Source organism: Mytilus californianus, unplaced genomic scaffold (assembly GCF_021869535.1).
Source record: "Mytilus californianus isolate M0D057914Y unplaced genomic scaffold, xbMytCali1.0.p SCAF_5, whole genome shotgun sequence".
NCBI classification, from domain to species: domain Eukaryota; kingdom Metazoa; phylum Mollusca; class Bivalvia; order Mytilida; family Mytilidae; genus Mytilus; species Mytilus californianus.
The window spans coordinates 42254462-42273727 of NW_026262701.1; the positions used below are offsets into that span (position 1 = coordinate 42254462).

Consider the following 19266-nt stretch of genomic DNA (forward strand, 5'->3'; position numbering starts at 1 on the left):
CCTTTAGAAAACATGCCGCCAAAGGTATCAAAAACACTTAGATGTCGTGGTGCTAAAAGTAGAGGTACCAACAAAATGAAGTCGTGCAATTATCATGGCTATAATAGTTAGGTCGTACTGAGAACGACAAGCGTGTATTAGCAGCATATTATTGTCTTCCTCATCGTAGTATTATCGTATAAATATCGTAGTAGAAGCGTAATAAAGACGTTGTGAAATCGGGATAGTCGCAATGAAATAGTAGTGAGATCGCAGATATTTATTTTCTATTGGCTTCCCCAATTGCATCACGTTACCAATACGATGCTTCTACGCCAATCCCGATGATGCTACGTCCTTACTAAGACCTTCCTACGCTTCTTCTACGACTTGTTTGTAGCCACGACTGCACTATGAATGTTTTGAGCATGTTCAAAGTTGGTCATTGACCTCCACAATCATGAAGACTTGGCACGTCCTAACTACGACTTAACCACACTACCGCGATTTTACTACGACTTCCAAATTTTTTTCATAATTTCTGAGGTCGAAGCGGGATCGTGGTCCTAGTAGGATAGGGGTATTAGAAAGCAAACACTTCGATATAAAGCATTACAAAGAGTGTTCCTGTTAATCCAAACCTAATAAAAAATATCATGTTTTATGTATCTGAGGTTTTCAGAAATTACAATCCGTATCTACAAATTTGCAGTCACTCCCCCTTTTTTTTTAACCATAAGATGAATTTATTTGATGCCCTGTATGGAAAAAAAACTATTGTATGCTCCTTGTTTTCTGTAAAATGATAATAGTAATTCTGATGATAATCATCATTATATAACATAGCAGAACTAATGTTTTATAATTATAGCCAGTTTCAAACATTAAAAGAGTTCTACCTTACCATTATATATATAATAATTTGGGTTAAGTTTACTTAATCTCCCCTAACTAGGACAGTACGGTATTTCTTCCTATGCGGTTTAATATACCTTTTTAAATTTTAAGGTTTTTATCTTTTTGAATGTCATAAAAGTTATTATATAAGCCTATTTAATTATTGGCGAAACCACGAAGAGAGATACGGTTTCATCATTATATATTTCTATATATACAGACCAAAGTCTGTCATACATTCAAACAAACAAGAAACCAAAAAAAAAAACATAAATTGAAACTTGATGTTTGTTTTGTTGTATTGACATTTTGATTGCACATTTTTTAGATTAAAGTGTTTTGGTTTGTTTGAATTAAATGTGATTAATTTGAATAAAAAATATTGTTAGATAACGTGTCAAAACATATAATGCTAATTTTATACATTTATAAAGAGTTTTAGCTAAACGCTATATCGAATCATTTTAAGAAGGTCTACCTAAAGAACTCGGTGAAGGATAGCACGGAAGTTTTCCTATGTAGTTTAATATACTTTTTTAAAAACTCAATGAAGTCATTGAAAGTTTGTATATAAGCATATTTAATTATTGTGATCATGAATGGAAACATGCATGTTTTTATTAAAATTTTATATAAACAGATCAAGTTTATATCAAATTCATGACGCAAAAGAATATATTCTATCTTTATAATAAGAAGTCTAGACACATGTCACTTTCTGTTTCTTATATTCTAAAATATTATTATAATTTGATAAAGAAGTATGGGAAACTACGAAAAAAAACCCCAAAATATGCAGATTGACATATTCCAGTGTTAAATGCCTCTCGGATTTAAATTCGTAAATAAATCGGTGAAATATATTTACGCGTAAAATTATTATATTTTCACAATTGTTATGGTAACATTTGAGCGCGTTTTATCTCAAGTGACATAAGTAAAATGTATTTATATAAGGGTAACCATTTTTAAAAAAAAGTATAAACAAAAATACCGAACTCGAAGGTAAATTGAAAAGGGAAAGTCCATAAAAACTGACAAAATCTAACTCTACACTCTTTCATCCAACGAAACGAATGAAAAACAACTATGTACAGGCATTTTTCGAAGAAGAAAAAATGGACGATTAAACATTGTTTTATAGAAAGCTAGTCATTTAGTAAAATAAAAATGCAGTAAATTCGTTGTCATTTTTGAATCGCTTATTATCAAGATACCAGCATTTTGCACCCAAAAATCAAGATTCCAGCTTTTAATTTGATGTACCAGACGCGCGTTTCGTCTACATAAAGACTTATCAGTGGCGAATAAAAGGTGTTTGGAGACCAAATTATTTACAAAGTTGAATAGCATGAAAAACCAGAAATTCAGAAAAGTTGTGCCAAATACGACAATGGCAATCTTTTGGTGTTTTGATTAATACAACATTTTATAAACAATAAATTTACGAACAAGTGAACATATCTATGATAATTTATGTTAAAACAAAAGTGCTGACTACTGGGCTGGTGACAGTTCACTAAAAGTGGCACCCATGTCGACTAAATGGTTGTAAAATTCATTAAAAAAAACAGACTTATCATTTGGTACGCTAAACGCGCGTTTCCTATATATAAGACTCATCCATGGTAGTCGAATCAAAACAGTTGGAATGCTATGAAAGTATATGTTCATCACTTAGTCTAACGAACTCTTCTACTTGTCAACCAACAACATATTCCATAAAGAATGTAACCAAAAGTCAGAGTGCATTGATATATCATATTGCATTAGTGCCAATACATAGCTTCAAATAAGTGATGTTATACGGGACAAAAAGATTTTTAAAGCATATTTTGAGAGCTGTACTATACAATAAAAGGGTTATTGCATTAATATTGGTGAACAGTTTTACGCTTCGAATACATGACATTTAAAAGGTTGTGCAATATGAAAAAAATGTCTCGGGAGAATGTTCACCAATATTCATGCAATAACCTATAGTATCAATTTCTGATTTATAGATGTAACTTTCTGAAATGTTAAAAGTATTATCTGTGACTGTATTCTTGCACTTTTATAATTTGATGGTACGGATATTTTTTTCTAATCCCAGATGTAGTGCTACCAACACATTAGAATTATTAAACATTTCAGTTTGGTGGAAAAGGAGTCACGGTCATCGAAAATAGACAACGCCTGCAGTTCACAACGTTTTTCTGGTTGGTTTGATATACTATGTTAAAAAACCCGTAACCGTAAAAAATAATGAAAGGTTGCTCCCTCCCTAAAATATTTCCTCGACACAATCAGTATATACTATGTTCTGTGAAGTTTTTATATGATACACACTCTTTATCTGAATGTATAAAGTATGAAGAGGGTTGAAAACTTATAACGTTTCATACTACAAATGTTATCAGTATGTTCAACAATTTACGTAAAGAAATCAGAAAATTTGAAATGATAGCCAACGAGACAACTCTCCTCCAGAGACCAAATGACGCCAAAGTAAGCAACAACGATCATGTGAATTTTCAGTACGAATTGATAAGGGGTTCTATTACTAAACATGCATGCAAGGCTTCTATAACATATTTGTGCATATATTTCCACAAACAAAGATTTAAATCTTATCACTATGAAAACATGACAACATTCCCCTGACACTAACCAATGATTGACTTGGGTATTTTATAAGACATTCCCTTCACTTATACAGTATCCCGTCTGGCAATAAAACCATTGTTATAACTGACTGAAAATTGGCCTTTCTTGATGCATAGTCATAAACTTGTAATCAAAGTATGGATATTTTATGGGCACCATCGAGCCAACACTTTAAAAGCAACCTTTTACAGCTTGTTGTGTTAAACATGTAAACAATCTAATATTTTTTTACGTTTTACAATAACTATAAAAGAGAAGATGTGGTATGATTGCCAATGAAACAACTCTTCACAAGAGACCAAATGACACAGACATTAACAACTATACGTTACCGTACGGCCTTCAACAATGAGCAAAGCCCATACCGCATAGTTAGCTATAAAAGGCCCCGAAATGACAAATGTAAAACAATTCAAACGAGAAAACTAACGGCCTAATTCATGTACCAAAAAAATGAACGAAAAACAAAAATGTTACATAGCAACAACTGACAACCACTGAATTACAGGCTCCTGAATTTGGACAGGCACATACATACAGAATGTGGCGGGGTTAAACATGTTAGTGGGATCCCAACCCTCTTCTAACCTGGGACACTGGTGAAACAGTACAACATAAGAACGAACTATAAAAATCAGTTGTAAAAGGCTTAGCTCGACACATAGATACAAATAGAAATACACATAACAAAAACACAGAATGGACGTGGTTGGGTACTTGTATATCCCAACAACAAAAAGACACTAAGTACAGATCTGAGAGTACTCGCAGTTACTGACAGCTAGTTCAAAGCCGAAAACAACTTATAAAAAAAATCATGCATCTAAGATTAAATTATCAAACAGTGCACATCCAACATCCAATGGATTTAGTGTAAAGACGTCATTAACAGTCAGAGAAAAACATGACATTGTGCAATGTTAAGATACAGGTATCGACATATTGTAGATCCATGAAAGTGCATGTATTTAATAATAAATAATTAGTTTGCTTTTAATTTATTGATAACAAAATCAATAATTAATACTAATAAAAACAATATTCAAAGATCAAATTGCAGTGTTGAATTGGTAACTTTTTAGAATAAGTTTATTTAAAGGATCGAAAAGTTTACCAGGATTGTTTCTAAATTTCCGGGCACGGTAAACAACATCTTAAGTTGTTCTACAGGTACAACCAAACTTCAAAACCAAATCTTTATATCTTTGAAAGAATTTAGTAAAGGTTTTAAGTAAATGTTTTAAGTAATTTGTGGAAACAAAATCCCTGAGTTAATAATTTACCAGTAATTATTACGTTCATTAAAATCTAAAACGTCACAACAGACACGGGCATACTGAACGAGTTGTGAAATATAAACACCGTAAGATGGTGCCAAAGGAACATCACCATCCAGAAAAGGAAAACTAACAATAGGGAACGAAAATTCGTCCCTTTTGTCGTAAATTTTAGTGTGGAGTTTCCAATCTTTTTTAGATGGAGGACTTTTTTCAAAAAGCTTTTAACCTCTCTGTCCTGGACGATATTGAGGTCCCCCGTAATAACATGGCCATAGGGATCATATCTAAACTTCGACGATTCACAGTTTCAAGTTAAAATAGTATTATTTTCTACATTGACGTCTGATGTTACTGACGTATAATTAAAAATTAAATTTTTGCTGGTTTTTTTTTGTATATGTACGAAATAATAGGTGGTTCTGTGTTATCAAAATATGAACGTTTGTTTACTATGATGCATTGTGTACACATAATCAAGAAATATGTATAGCTTTTTAATGAGTCGATTGTTTATCAATTTATCTCAAGACTGCATTGTAAACACTTGTCCGTGACATTTTGTCCTGAGGCTTTCTATTGTACATTCGTTAAAGATGATGTTCTGTTAAAAAACAAAATGTATGTTCCTATTGAATTTGATCAAATTTCCGGATTTAACGCCGTTCTTTTCAATCGCATAACCAAACCATTGTGTTTTGAAATAATGATTTGTCAAATAATTTGTTCGTGGATACATGAAATATTTCCCAATGGCCTTTATACGATCAACAATCAATGAATCCAAATCTGTGGTATATCAAATCGGAATTACACTATTTAAAGAATCGAAATAATCAGTTAACCTTACTATTAAAAATGTTTTAATGCAATATTACAAATATTACTTGTCTATGTAAAATGTCATATCGACGGATATATCTAAATTTTATTTAAATTTTAAGACATACGGCTGCAAAGCTCCTTTTCAATTTACCTATGGAGTTTTGTGATCTTCTTAAAGTTTCTTGTTCATTTACATTTTTTTTACCAATACCTTGATTCTAATCCATGCATAAGACAGCTTGAAAGATAACTTTGTCGCCTGGAATATACACTAGACAATCAGCTTTCTACTTTACAATCCACAGCCTTGTCATACCGTAGGTTTTCGTAAATTATGTGTATTTCTTTATATCATTTATAATAATTTATGATATACGCATAAGATAATACTCTCCAAAATAACAAAGTTCCTTGGTGTTTTCAACAGAAAGTATTTGTTCTAACTTATAAGTTGAAGGTTAAGATCAATAATTTTTATTGATAAACTTTTTTCATATATCAGTATATTTTTGACAATGTAGAATAAAATGAAATTCATCCTCTACTTCATTTATTAACACATAATACACATTCAACTATTTCTACTAAATCCATAAAAACAAAATGTTTCAATACATAGATTGTGTGAGGACAGACGAATTTTCGTTACCCATTTTCGAGACATTATAGTAATACATTTTCGCAAACAAATTTGTAATTCTACATTTGATACAACACATATATATATTCTACACTTTGGTAATTGTAAACAAAATGTGCAAATCATAGGCGAGACTGCCTACATGGCGGCTATTTAGAATTCGGATACCGCGGCTTTTACACAGGTTAATAAGTTTTGGTTTCGGTATCCATTGGTTCTAGGATCAGGATTGGTCTGTTAAAGTTGCGTTAGCAACGTCTGCAAACTATTCACCAACCCTATCTTAAATTCTATCATGTAAAAAATAAATTATTTTGTACAAAGTTATTGTAATTAGCAGTTCTTGTATTAAAATAAAATAAAAAAAAAAATAAATAAAAATAAAAAATAAATAAATAAAAGGGCATTCAGCTGTGTACATGATCATGTTGGTGATCTGTGATTTTAGTTCAAAAATAAGTCCACATCTTGAATCTTGAAACATGATGAACTATATTGGGGTTTATATACATAACAAATGATATACTAGTAGTCATTTTTTGTACCATTTAGTTCTTAATATATTTTCAACCAAGCGAATTTGTCAAATACGATATTTTAATTATTTTCACATATGAAGCATAAATGTTTTAATCATTACAAAACGACCGCAACCTTGTTTATTATTCTCTTTTGACAGTGGGACTGCTTTACAAATACATTTATAAATTTCAAAATCACACGTAGTATTGTGTGGAACATTTTTTAAACTCAGTCTCATAAGTGCACATCAATTGTTTAAATTCATGAAATTCAACATCACATGTATTATTTATCCAACATTCTAATAAAACTCAATCTCAAAAGTGCCTACTTTCATTTTTTTTTAAATTTGTCATCTTTTATTTTTGCCTCAAATTTCCAACGGATCCTATACTATGATCATATCACTAGAGATTTTACTACCGGCAACGGAATCATTTTCATTATATTCAGACTCATTTTAAATTTTCTCTTTTTAATACTATCATAGGTCACTTCATTTGGCCCACCTGAATAAACTACACCTCCAATAACTAATATATGACGAATGAACAAAGCATCAACATAAGCCTCTCGGGCTTTTTTTTAGCAACGAGATGAGGGATTTTCCATTATCAACAAGCGACTTTGTATATTGATCCGTAATTGAAATTGTGGTACCCTTTACTTTATAACTATTCTTTCAGATACCATCGCGCTTCTGTCGATCATTAATTCTACAAGAATTGGCATAGAACGCTCCAGTTCGTTATCTCGTCCATTCGCGCCAGTCTTCTTTCCAAGTCAAAAGCAGCTTTTAATCACAGATAATCCTCGATGGTCAGGTTATTTTCGCACATTTGTTGAATAGAGCAGCGCAATTTTCCTCGACAACCTCTATTTTACCGTGATATGGTTAACTGTCAGGCATAAATTCACGCTGGATTGTTTTAAAATTGCTGTCTTAACTTTCATTAGCTTTGGCAATTTTATTGAGATTTTCTTTGAAGTCGGTTAAAGGTTTAGATTCATTTTCATGGAGTCAAATTATTTCCCGAGTGATGCCTAATCCTAAGTAAGTTTCTTTTAATATTTTTTTTCTCTTTGATTAAATTATTCATTTTTCTATTCTTTCCTTTAATTTTTTTCTTTTTCTTTTAGTTTTTGTTTCTTTTTTCCGTTTTTCTTTACTTTATGGTTGGTTACTTTAGGGTATTTTCTAAGTTTTTCTCAAACATATTTTTACTTTTTTTAAAACAATATATCAACAAATGAAATGGATAGCGAATAATAAATACATATTGAACAAAAACTAATTGTAACTAAATACGTTCTCCTTAATGTTTTTAATACTAGACGAACAATTTCATCAATGTTTCTGCTATAGACTTTTCAATGTTGGTCTAGTTTTGTTCTAATTGTAGGCACAATACATTAATGTATGATTGTTTCTGGGGCACTTTTGTTTAAAAATGACTTCGAACTCCCGTTGTCAAAATGAGGAAGGACCGAATCATGTCGGAAATCTTTCAGATTTCAAATGTATTCTTTCCTAAGTCACTTAGAAAAGCAGTTCCTTTTTTTCCCAACTGACCATGTATTTTCTGAAAAGGATTATATGTCATAACGACTCATTAAAGTTTTAGCTTTACTATCATTGTAACCTTGAAACAGGGTTACCACGAAGAAAGTTATTGCATTCAAGGTTCCAAGCGGTTAAGTTAAAGTCTTCATTTTGGAAAGATTTCGAATATCATCATAATGTGGTCGATGGTTATAGATTATCTTTGTCAAATACGAACAATATATATGTTTTATATGTCTAAACCACTACCGAATTATCTTTTCCTTGAGAGTGACATTACCGAATGCGACCTTTTAACAAATTTGTACTGCGGCCTAGCATGAGTATGAAGGTGACTGAAAAGATATATATATATAATTAATAAGGGCAAACAATTTATAAGAACGCAACAATGTTGGCTGTAGGTTAAACAGACACGCAATTCGTAAGCATCAAATTAACCTCAATGATTTATGTTATTTATGTACTCAACTACATAGTGAGAAATTAAAATTGACAAAGTGCAATCGAATTTGAATACGCTTGTATCTTCAAAACACTGGTCGTCCTGAATATGCATGAAATATTTGCCACTGAAGGTTAAGCAACCAACAATCAATCAATCAATCAAAACACTGGTAGCAAAAGTATTATTTTTTTATTTCATTTTCAGATTGGTAACAGTTTTTAAAAGGTAAAAAACAAATTGAAATTTAAAAAAAAAAAAAAATCAAACATAACAGCTTAAATACAATTTATTAAGTGTTCTTTTAATTTACAATATTATAAAACCGTGGGCAATGGTTGATCTGTCATGTAACTCCGGGAACGTGAAACCATTATCTTAATCATTAAACTTGCTGGGAATAATTCTTAACGAGTCTAAAAAATTCATGCTATATTTCGCTACCGTGCATGTGATTTGTGATTAAATGAATCCTACAAATTACTAAATCCTACAACCCATGAGAACTATGGTCAATTCGAGCTAGGTATGTATTAGTTTTGATTCCATACATATTATTTGAACTTAAAGATGCCCTTGTATAAAATATTTACCTTTAAACAGTTTTCCCTTTCCATTACGATTTTATTGTTCTATCTTTCTGCTGAAAACATGACTCAGAGAATATTGTCCAAATAAAATCCCAATGTTACTTTACAAGTGACATGGTGGTGTTAAAATAGATTTTTACCCCGAACTGTAACGACAAATTAAATACGAGTTTTTCAATTGCTGAATATATAAAACCTGTTACAAGAAGATTTTAAGTAAAAGCATAGAACACTTACACATAGCATGATAAATAACTGAAGATACACATAATCTAAAAATGAATGCAACTGAGCTTATTGTACAATTCTACGAAATAATTGTCAATCTTTTTGGTAAATATGGTTGACCATTATGGATTATATTTGTTACAGATTACCAGCTGCAATTCTGCGTTCCTTTATTGCGACATAACTGAATACGATTGATCACCGATTTTTACTTGGGAATGAGTAATAAGATTGTTGCCATTTGTGCAACTGGATCTGCTTTCTCGTCCAGAGAGCATGCGTTCATCTCTGGATTTTTATAAGATTCATTCTTCTCAATCTACAATTTTCTGTTAGAGATTTTGATGACTTAATGTTTGCTTCCCATAATTTTTCTTAAGGTTATGTTGATAAAATTGAAAATGGAAATGGGTAATGTGTCAAAGATACAATAACTCGACGAAAGAGCTGAAAACACCACAAGCCCACCAATGGGTCTTCAACACAGCCAGAAAATCCGCACCCGGATGTTTTTATTGTATTAGTCGAATGGTTTTTGATTGACTCATACTAGTTTCAAGCTCTTTTTTTAAATTCCAAGTAAATTTAGTAAATGAGCTATTATGTAATCCCAATATTCACAGCCATGGTCATACCTGTAAAATATAAGAGGAAATTTAGTTATGGTAACAGAAAAATAGCATACAAGATCTGAACATTGAGAGTAAATAAATAATCTTGTGTTATATGCATTAGCTTTACTGACGATGGAATTTATCTATAACAACATTTACCTGAATGAAATAACGCTATAAAATAACATTTGTTATTCTAAACATGTAAAATAAGTACAAACATATGACTAAATTTAATAACAGTTATTGTTAATTCATATAAAAACATCAACTAAAACTGAAGGGACTAGCTATATATATATATATATGTTAAGGTTAGCAAACGAGTATATCATTACAATGCAATCTACACAAAATATACAATGTAAAGCTTTATACTACTATATAATAAGAAAACAACAAATGAGAACTTTTTAAAGAGAAACAGAAGATACCAAAGCTATATTCAAACTTATCAGTCGATGGCAAACTGCAAATGTCATGACAAAAAAAACAAAAAAACGATCATAAGACATACCTCAGTCTACAAAATACAATATAGAAAACGTAAGACTGAGCAACACGAATCCCCCCCAAAAAACGATGGTGATCTTATTATATTACACCATAAAAGAGATTTTGATTTTTTTCCTAGATTTTCGAAATCGATTCCTGGGAAATGAATCAAGGACTTCTCTTTTTCAAAACAATTCTACCATTTTTTGTTGCTTTGTTCATGTTTCAAATCGTGTCATACAAAAGTCAGCACATGTGCATACTAAACAAGTTACAATTACCATGGTAAAAATATTACCATACAATGAATTAACTATGCAGGTATAAGAAAGATTTATTTTTATGTACATTTATTACTTTAAAGGGTCACCATATTGAACTCAAGAGACAATGATCATAACATAACATTTAAAGTTATAGTATTGTTTATGATATTCATGAATAAGAAGTATCAGTATCAGTAACAAAACATTCTCATTGCACGGTGAATATAGGATGTATCACTGAGTGTCCAAAAATCCGTTGATTTTTTTTATTGAAATACTTTAACGTGTCACAAAATGGAGTATCCAAATTATTTTTGCAAAGAATTCGGCTAAAGTCATCGCTAAGGGCCGTCTTTAACTTGCAATGAGGTGAGAGTTGTTTTTGCTTCGTGTTGGAGGCCTCACTGTGACTTTGAGATGAAACACAGCAATAAAAGCGCTGTTTCTTTGCTTTTTGTTTGTGTTTTTGCTGTGCATGAATTGATTTTGTTTCATGGATGGATACCCAATTTCCTTTTTTTTTCTATTAACATGATATTGTTCCTTTAAAATATACGATAACATTGAAAGATAAATTAAATATAATGCAATAGTTTGTATTTTGCCAAGGCTAACCCTTAAACATATTTATGTAACGAAATATAATGTAAATTCAAAGTTGTACTAGATTCTAAAAAAACTAATAGCTCTCAAGCTTTTGAATTCTACAACGATATTTTTTACTTTCTCTACCGGTAAACTTTGGGTACCGTTAACGTAAAACCCATTGTACATTTAATCGGTTAGTTAAACGTCAGATGAAAAAAAGTTATAGTTATACAGATAAATTAAAATAAACATCAACGATTAGTCTCAAAAGAATGACTACGTTATTGTTTATGTATAAGCCAATAATCTAAAAAAATATTAATATTTTTTTATTTACCGTGCATTCAAATACTGCCATGCAACTTTAAAATTAGTTTTTATGATTTTAAGAGCTTGCTCTGTATTTATTCAATGAACACACGTTTAAAAAGTTCAGTCTTTTGACATGGACGTAGTACAAAAATAAAATCCGCTAGTAGTCCATGCGATAGGAACATGGTATATTTTTCCGAAAAATATGAAGTTTATCTCGTGAACAATTCACATACACTTTTAATTGTATCTCTAACCTGTACATAAAGCATCGTTCCAGTCATTAACACACGAGCATATTAAATCGCCATAGTTGTCCTGACTACAAATTCCACCATTTGAACAGTAATCAGGATGACAGGTATTGTCTGTGAATAGCGAAAAAAACATTTATCTTACACTTAAAAATGCTATTGTAATGTATTATATCTCTATAAACTCTTTGCATTAAGTGTACCTATGCCAATTGCGTTATAGTTACTATGATTACAGTTATAGGGTATTTGTTTTGTGTTTTTGTTCGATATTCAACACGTGAATACTGAAACTTGACCTTTGAATTGAGTACAAAATAGAGAAAAAAACTTTATCTGTCAAATTTACATTTAAATCGATCACAGGAAGCATACTTCTTTTATGAAGGCTGAAACTAAAGATTGGTAATATTTATATTGTGATATAATTTGGACACGTTAGTTATAAAAATGCAGTTGTGATGTTACCGTGACATCATGAACATATCGAAATTGACACATTTGATCTAACAGGCCTGTTTTCACACACTTTTTGGTACATGTAGTTATCGACCAAATTCTTTTTACCAGCATTAACGTTTTTGTATTTGACATCTTGTACCAAAATAACTTTACCAATTTTTAACTATTAATGAACAAATCTCAAATGAAGCTATACTTTTGGAGTTTGCTTTTTAGCACGAAAAGCTATTTATGTGCCGTTTTTATATAAAAGAAAAACCCGAAGCATTGAACGAGCGATGACCCCTCCTAAGCTGATTTTACTGCAAGTTTTAGGCTGCAGTACATACAGGACGACCGAATAAGTTACACAATTAAAATAAACTACTTGACGTTTTAATAAAAAGAAAGTGATCAAATTAATGTGACAATATATTTATTATTGTGCAAATATCCAGACTCTAGTATTTCATTAAATAAAAAAAAAAGAAGATAAAAATTTATAAAAAATTGGTGTTACGTGTGTTGGTTGCTTTGTATTTGAATAATATAATTATTAAAAAACACATTTAAAAAAATCAGACATTAAATTCACAATAACCAAGCATCTATCGCGGGACTGTCACAACGACAAAGTATAGGTGTAGTACTATGCCTTCAAATAACTTTAAATTGTTCCATAAATAACAGTTAATAGTATGCATCAAACAGAAACAGAACTCATTGAGTATGAAATGAAACATCAAACAATTTGAATGTAATGGAAAAGCGAGCCTTTTGAAATAGAGCATTGACAAGTGCTCGAAGCATAATACGAAGAACACTGTGTTTCTTCAAAAACAAATCTCTATGCGTGCCATGTTAAGCACTGGACCAGCTTTAGTCAAACAATCATAATTTTTTTAATGTTCATCTTGAGAACTGGCACTACCCATGCTTACAGTATGCTTACTTTGCTCCTTGAGACGGCTAATATCAAATAAAAAAATCGTTTGCACACTAAACAAATATCCAAAAAAGAACTTTCAAAGGGATAAACAAATGATTCGTTCACCCGGGAAAAAGACTGTCTGGTTGTTTTATTCAGGACTGCCTGAAAACTCAGTTAATTATTTTGTGACAAGTAAAGAATGTGTGAAATCCTTAATTACATGTTGATTCATCTAATCATTTTTCACTGAAGCTCAGATGATAATAAAGGCGGCCTTATCCAACTTATACTTTTAACGCTTACTGTACATAACATAAAATTTTATTCAAAAGTTATGTGATGCAATTACATCAAACAGCACTTTTGTTAATATTGAAACTATCCAGCATCTCTCTATAAACAAAGAGGAAACTAGGTTATCATGTATATCACATATAGCGAAAATGTAAACAATGTCAAAAATTGAAAATCTATCAGATGATGCAACAGAGAACAAATATTGGATGCAACGAATAAAATCAAGACACACATGTACATAACCATCTTAAACAGAATTTGGAATCCCTTTTGTATCTTTGAAGAGTTCGTAAAAACAAGGAACGTTATCAAGTGTTTCTGAAATATTTATATTAGTTCTGGTTTACACCAGAAATTGAAGAATTTACAAATCCAGTTTATGTGAGAAATCCTTGTAAACATATTTCTTTAAATTACCATTGTAAACGACTTTTTGGAGTTCTCTATATTTTTTTTCTTTCTTTATACAAGTCTCATTTAAATGGCATATGTATTGCATGTATGTACTTAGACAAAGCTACGAGTCACCTTGACACTTAGGACTTTTCTTTTTCAAAACATCTTACAGACTTCTTAATGAATGAGATTTCATCTGATAATTGTTTGAAATTTTTGTTTTAAACACACTAGTAAATTGATTTTATTCTTGAACAGTCATTTCTATCTGAACATCAGCTGAGAGTCTGAACAAAAATGTGTAGTTATGCTCAGTCTTTCAGTCTTATTCACTGCGGTTAATTCAGTACTGTTCAGACAATTCGCTTGCGGCTAACGCATTACTATTAAGTAGCTTTTAGACAAATGAGTATGTTGTTAATGAGAACAGGTAAATGACAAATACGTAATCATCTGATCTGAACAGATCTTAATTGGCTGCAAGCTAATTGTATGTACAGTACCAGATTTACCGTGTTGAAAATTGACGTAAAGACTTCAAGTGACTTAATAATTTATTATTTAGTCTGTAAAGAGCAGTTCAAAATTAGTTTACTAGTGATACATATGTAAATTTACAATTGAATTTCCGTTTTTCAACTTGTCGATTTACCAATAGCTAAGATTTTACAGTTGAAAACAGTCACGTTGTGTACCATTGTGTGCCATTAGCTAGCAATTACATGCCAAATGTACGCCTCCATTACACAGAATATTCTATATTTGCAATAAGTATTGTATAAAGTAAATTAAATCAGGAATTACTCCTTTTCACACACGTGTATTTATCGTGGCTTTCCAATTGAAAATAAACTTACAGAAACAATTATCAAAACCGCTTGCTTGAAGACTTGACAGTAGAACATTATCCCGATCAAAACAGGTTACACTCTCAATAGTAAACGCTTTTGATTTCAGCCAGGACCAAAAGGGATTGTTGCAATCACAGAATGATCGAAGATATCTGTTCATAATAAAAAGAATTAATTATTGTTTATGTTTTTTTTTAAATCTAGTAATTTAGTTAATACGATAAGGCTGTTTGAAAAAGGACCAAACGAGGGGTAAAGTTTATGAACAAAGACAGTAATATGAAAACAAACCTATGAAACACACAAACATATTCAAGGAAATGCTATCGGTTATACAGAATAGCATTTCTTGTAGCAATGTTACTGCATCAGGATCGTATTTCGACAAGTGATGATCGAGTATGAAAAAGGTGAACGTTCTTAACCTAATAAAGAAAGTTAAGAGCTTATAAAACAAAACAAATAATACTAAAGGTAACTTAAAATCCGAACAAAGAAACAGCTGTGTATGAACAGGTCCTTTGTCTTGCGTATATCGTTAAGGTGTGTTTTTTGTGAGAACCAGATATTTGTGCTATCAGGTAATGAGCATAATGAGTGATTGCGTTTCTGGAAACAATATTCATGATATATGCCAGTGAATATAATGCGTGGACTTATAGCATAGTGCAATCAAAATCTGAAAAAATAAAAGGAAACAAAATTACTCTATTTATATAAACACAGAGTATCCTTAATGTTTTGGTAAAAACATACGCATATGGTTGAGCCTATAAAAAAATCGGTGTTGAACCGATGTTTAACTATTTCACTTTACAACTACAAAACAGACAAATATTATAACTAAAAAACGGAATTATAAGAACACAAAACATAAAGAATCACATCCAATAGTAACACAAAAAATAAGAGTATGACATAACCGTTATATTTTTAAATTCAAAAGCAAAAAGGTAATATATGCATTAGCATTAAATAAATAGAAATATTTAAGTATAAGATTACAACTATTACTGTATCAATCATGTCTTATGGTAGGGCTTATTTTGGTTGACTTCAACAACTGAAGGTAATAAAACTCAAAATCCACCAATCAAATACAATGCGAGTTTAAATTCACTAGTGCTAGCACCAGGATATACTAGCACACAATAACATGAAACAAAGTTATAACGATCATCTGACTGAATTTAACACGCTTGAAATTACAAATAACGACATGTAAAAGTTCCTAAGAATACTTTGCTTATATTTAAATGACGTATCAACACTATATCAATGGCATGCTTTTTGGACTGTTTGTCTGCGAGACAGTTAACCACATATATCATCTTCCTAATATAGATCATCCAAGGGGAACACTTGGTTTTTAACAAAAGACAAGTCTCTTTAACATGTCATGAACGAATTATCTATTCATACACTGCTTAACTGACTTATTAATATCTTGGAAGATGAGTTTCATAGATTACTTTCCGTTTCACACCCTTGGGCTATTCCAAAAACAGAAAAAAAAACAGATGCATACAGTCACAGGTTATATCTTGTAAAACAATCAACTTTTTAATTGGTCAATGTTAACTTGCAATATATTTGATAACTGCTCCTATAGGTCCTAGAACTTTAATCAAAGTGAACTTCACCTTTAAATAAGAGTTGGTCGGAGGACTGTTTTATTGATTTCCAAAAAGTATATTTTACACATATGAGCTTCTAAAGTAAAATCAGGATGGATTTAACTTTGAAACCAGTCTCCCTCGCACGATTTCTACCAAGACCGCCCAGAATGAACAAGACCTGTTCTGAAGTATTACTTTTGATATAGAATCTGACATAATTTCACAAGCAAATAATTCGTCTTAAATTGAGCTAAATTCTTACATTATTTCACAAGCAAATAATTCGTCTAAAATTGAGCAGAATTCATCAATACCATTATTAAAAACGGCAATAGAAATATGAATATAAAATTGTAGAATACCACATAAAACATTTAGCTGTTAAGGATATGGTAATAAATCGGTTAATATAAACTTTATACTTACAGACTGTCTAAGTTGATCATGTTGATGTTATTTGCATAAGTGTAATTCCTGGCAAATGCATTCAAACCTCTTGAAAAAACAAAATTAAAATGACATTATCTAACCTTATGAAAATAACATGTTATGTAGACTATTGATTCTATTTGACTGTTTTGGTGCACCAAAGATAATATACAAATGTACAATTATAACTAATTTCTCTAATAATGTTTAGCCTTTTTTATTTTTCAGCTATGTGGTGAATATCTGAAGGGAAAACGAACAAAACTCGTTTTTTTAAAGAATAAGTATATTGAGTCTAATATTTGCTTTAAATGATGCTGGGTCGATTGAAAATTAGCATATATCTTTTTCAAAGTTGCAGCTATTAAATATTTTTACAGTGGTAGAAGACTTGGACAAATTTTACATACTAGAATCAGAATGGAGAGCAGTGGTCTGAATGAACATTTGTATGGAAAAAATCTAGTTACTGATCTTCTCTGTAAATGTAGACGGATAGAAACATCTTTATTGTCATATCCGGAATATCAATTACGAGAGACTATGCTGATTCAATTGTCATATCAGCCGAATATTCATAACTTATCGCTATTTTACGAAATTTTCCTTTGATCTTACTGACTGATAAATTCCTTTCTCAGCACAGAAGAGTGATATGAAAAATTATAGCTAGAAACTAAGGGCGCACGTGCCGTTGTCAATGAAATTAACAACGTCGTCATAGGTAAAATAGCGATAAACAGATTATCATTGGTCATCCCAACTCGATTGTTTTTCTCACTTTCGCCGGCTCAAGCGAGAAAAATCAATCTCGTTGAGATGACCAACGATAATCTATAATTATTGTATGGTAATCCTTTGATATCCGATATTACAAATACTGATAACTTTCTTACTATTCAAAATTTTATTCTTAAAACAAAGATTCATGTGAAGTTTATATACATGCGTTGAGATATAACTATGTATAAAAAAAATTACCGTATATTCATAATAATATATCACATTTGTGGTACGACACAGTAGCAAAATTGGTCAACACGTACTATCGGTAAAATACATTATTTTTGACGACATCCATCTATTATTATAAACATAGGAGAGGAACTTGTAAAAGTGAAAACTGACTTGCTTTCCAATCCTTATTAAACTGTCTTATTTTAATGTTTATGTTATTATTTTCACAATTAAAAAAAAATAATAATAAGTTGTGCTAAAACACTAAACCCCCTGCAATGGGACGAGTACTCAAAAGTACAACCAATGAAAAGTAAAATAACAAAAATACCGAACTCCAAGAAAATTCAAAACGGAAAGTCCCTAATCAATGGCAAAATCAAAAGCTCAAGCATATCAAAGGAATTAAAACAACTGTCATATATTCCTGACTCGGTACAAGCATTTCCTTATGTAGAAAATGGTGGATTAAACCTGGTTTTACAGGTAGCTACACCTCTCACTTGTATCACAGTCACATAACATATTATTATATTGACAGCAATGTGTGAACAAAACAACCAGACATAAAAGGTACAAATGTCGAAAATAGGGATACAGCAGTCAACAATGTTTTATAATCTCAATCACTATAACAACAAACAAATATGTCAACAAAGAAAAACAAAATGGCATATAGACAAAACACATAAGCAAAAATGAAATACAAAATACAAAAAAAAAATCCCCATAGCAAAATAACACAATGACGGGATGTATAAGTACCCAGCCACGCCAAAAGGGTATTACCAAAAATGCACTAAACAGTTAAGATAATTATTTAAAAAGACAAATAAAATAACACTATAATACGTAATTAAAATGATAAACAACGTCAGTACCTAGAATCTATACTTCAAGACCATCATGTATTATTTGTGAAGTTGATACGGAATATTTATCAACAAGGTGTTGGTATCTTCCGATGAACTTTTTTTCGAAAAAGGACGAGACGTTCATTGACATAATCCTGGTTTACAAAACAAGGATTTGGTTTCGTGTTTTTTATTGACTCTTACGTTTGACAAAAGTGCATGGATTGTTTGATTCTTGATTTACACGCAACAGGAACTCTCACACCAAAACGTTTGATAGATAGGGATGTATAACAACGTGAAAAAGTTAGGAGCCATATTATCAAATGGACCATAAAACGTATAG

General features: G+C 31.0%; 1 protein-coding gene across 4 annotated transcripts in view; it reads right to left on the minus strand.

The window, feature by feature from the left end:
- Positions 1-6085: 6085 nt before the first annotated feature.
- Positions 6086-19266, minus strand: part of LOC127702230 (uncharacterized) — a 34424-nt gene continuing 21243 nt past the window's right edge. Inside the window, exons 4-8 of one of the 4 annotated variants that reach the window (XM_052206341.1) lie at positions 17107-17175; positions 15068-15213; positions 12149-12259; positions 9392-10251; positions 6086-8372 (exon numbers count right to left, since the gene is read on the minus strand). In XM_052206341.1, coding sequence (XP_052062301.1) covers positions 10217-10251; positions 12149-12259; positions 15068-15213; positions 17107-17175 — 361 coding nt within the window. In that variant the 3' untranslated portion in view covers positions 6086-8372; positions 9392-10216. Of the gene's footprint in view, positions 8689-9391; positions 12260-15067; positions 15214-17106; positions 17176-19266 lie in introns of all 4 variants that reach the window. The other 3 variants (XM_052206339.1, XR_007982330.1, XR_007982331.1) reach the window with 3 other exon arrangements.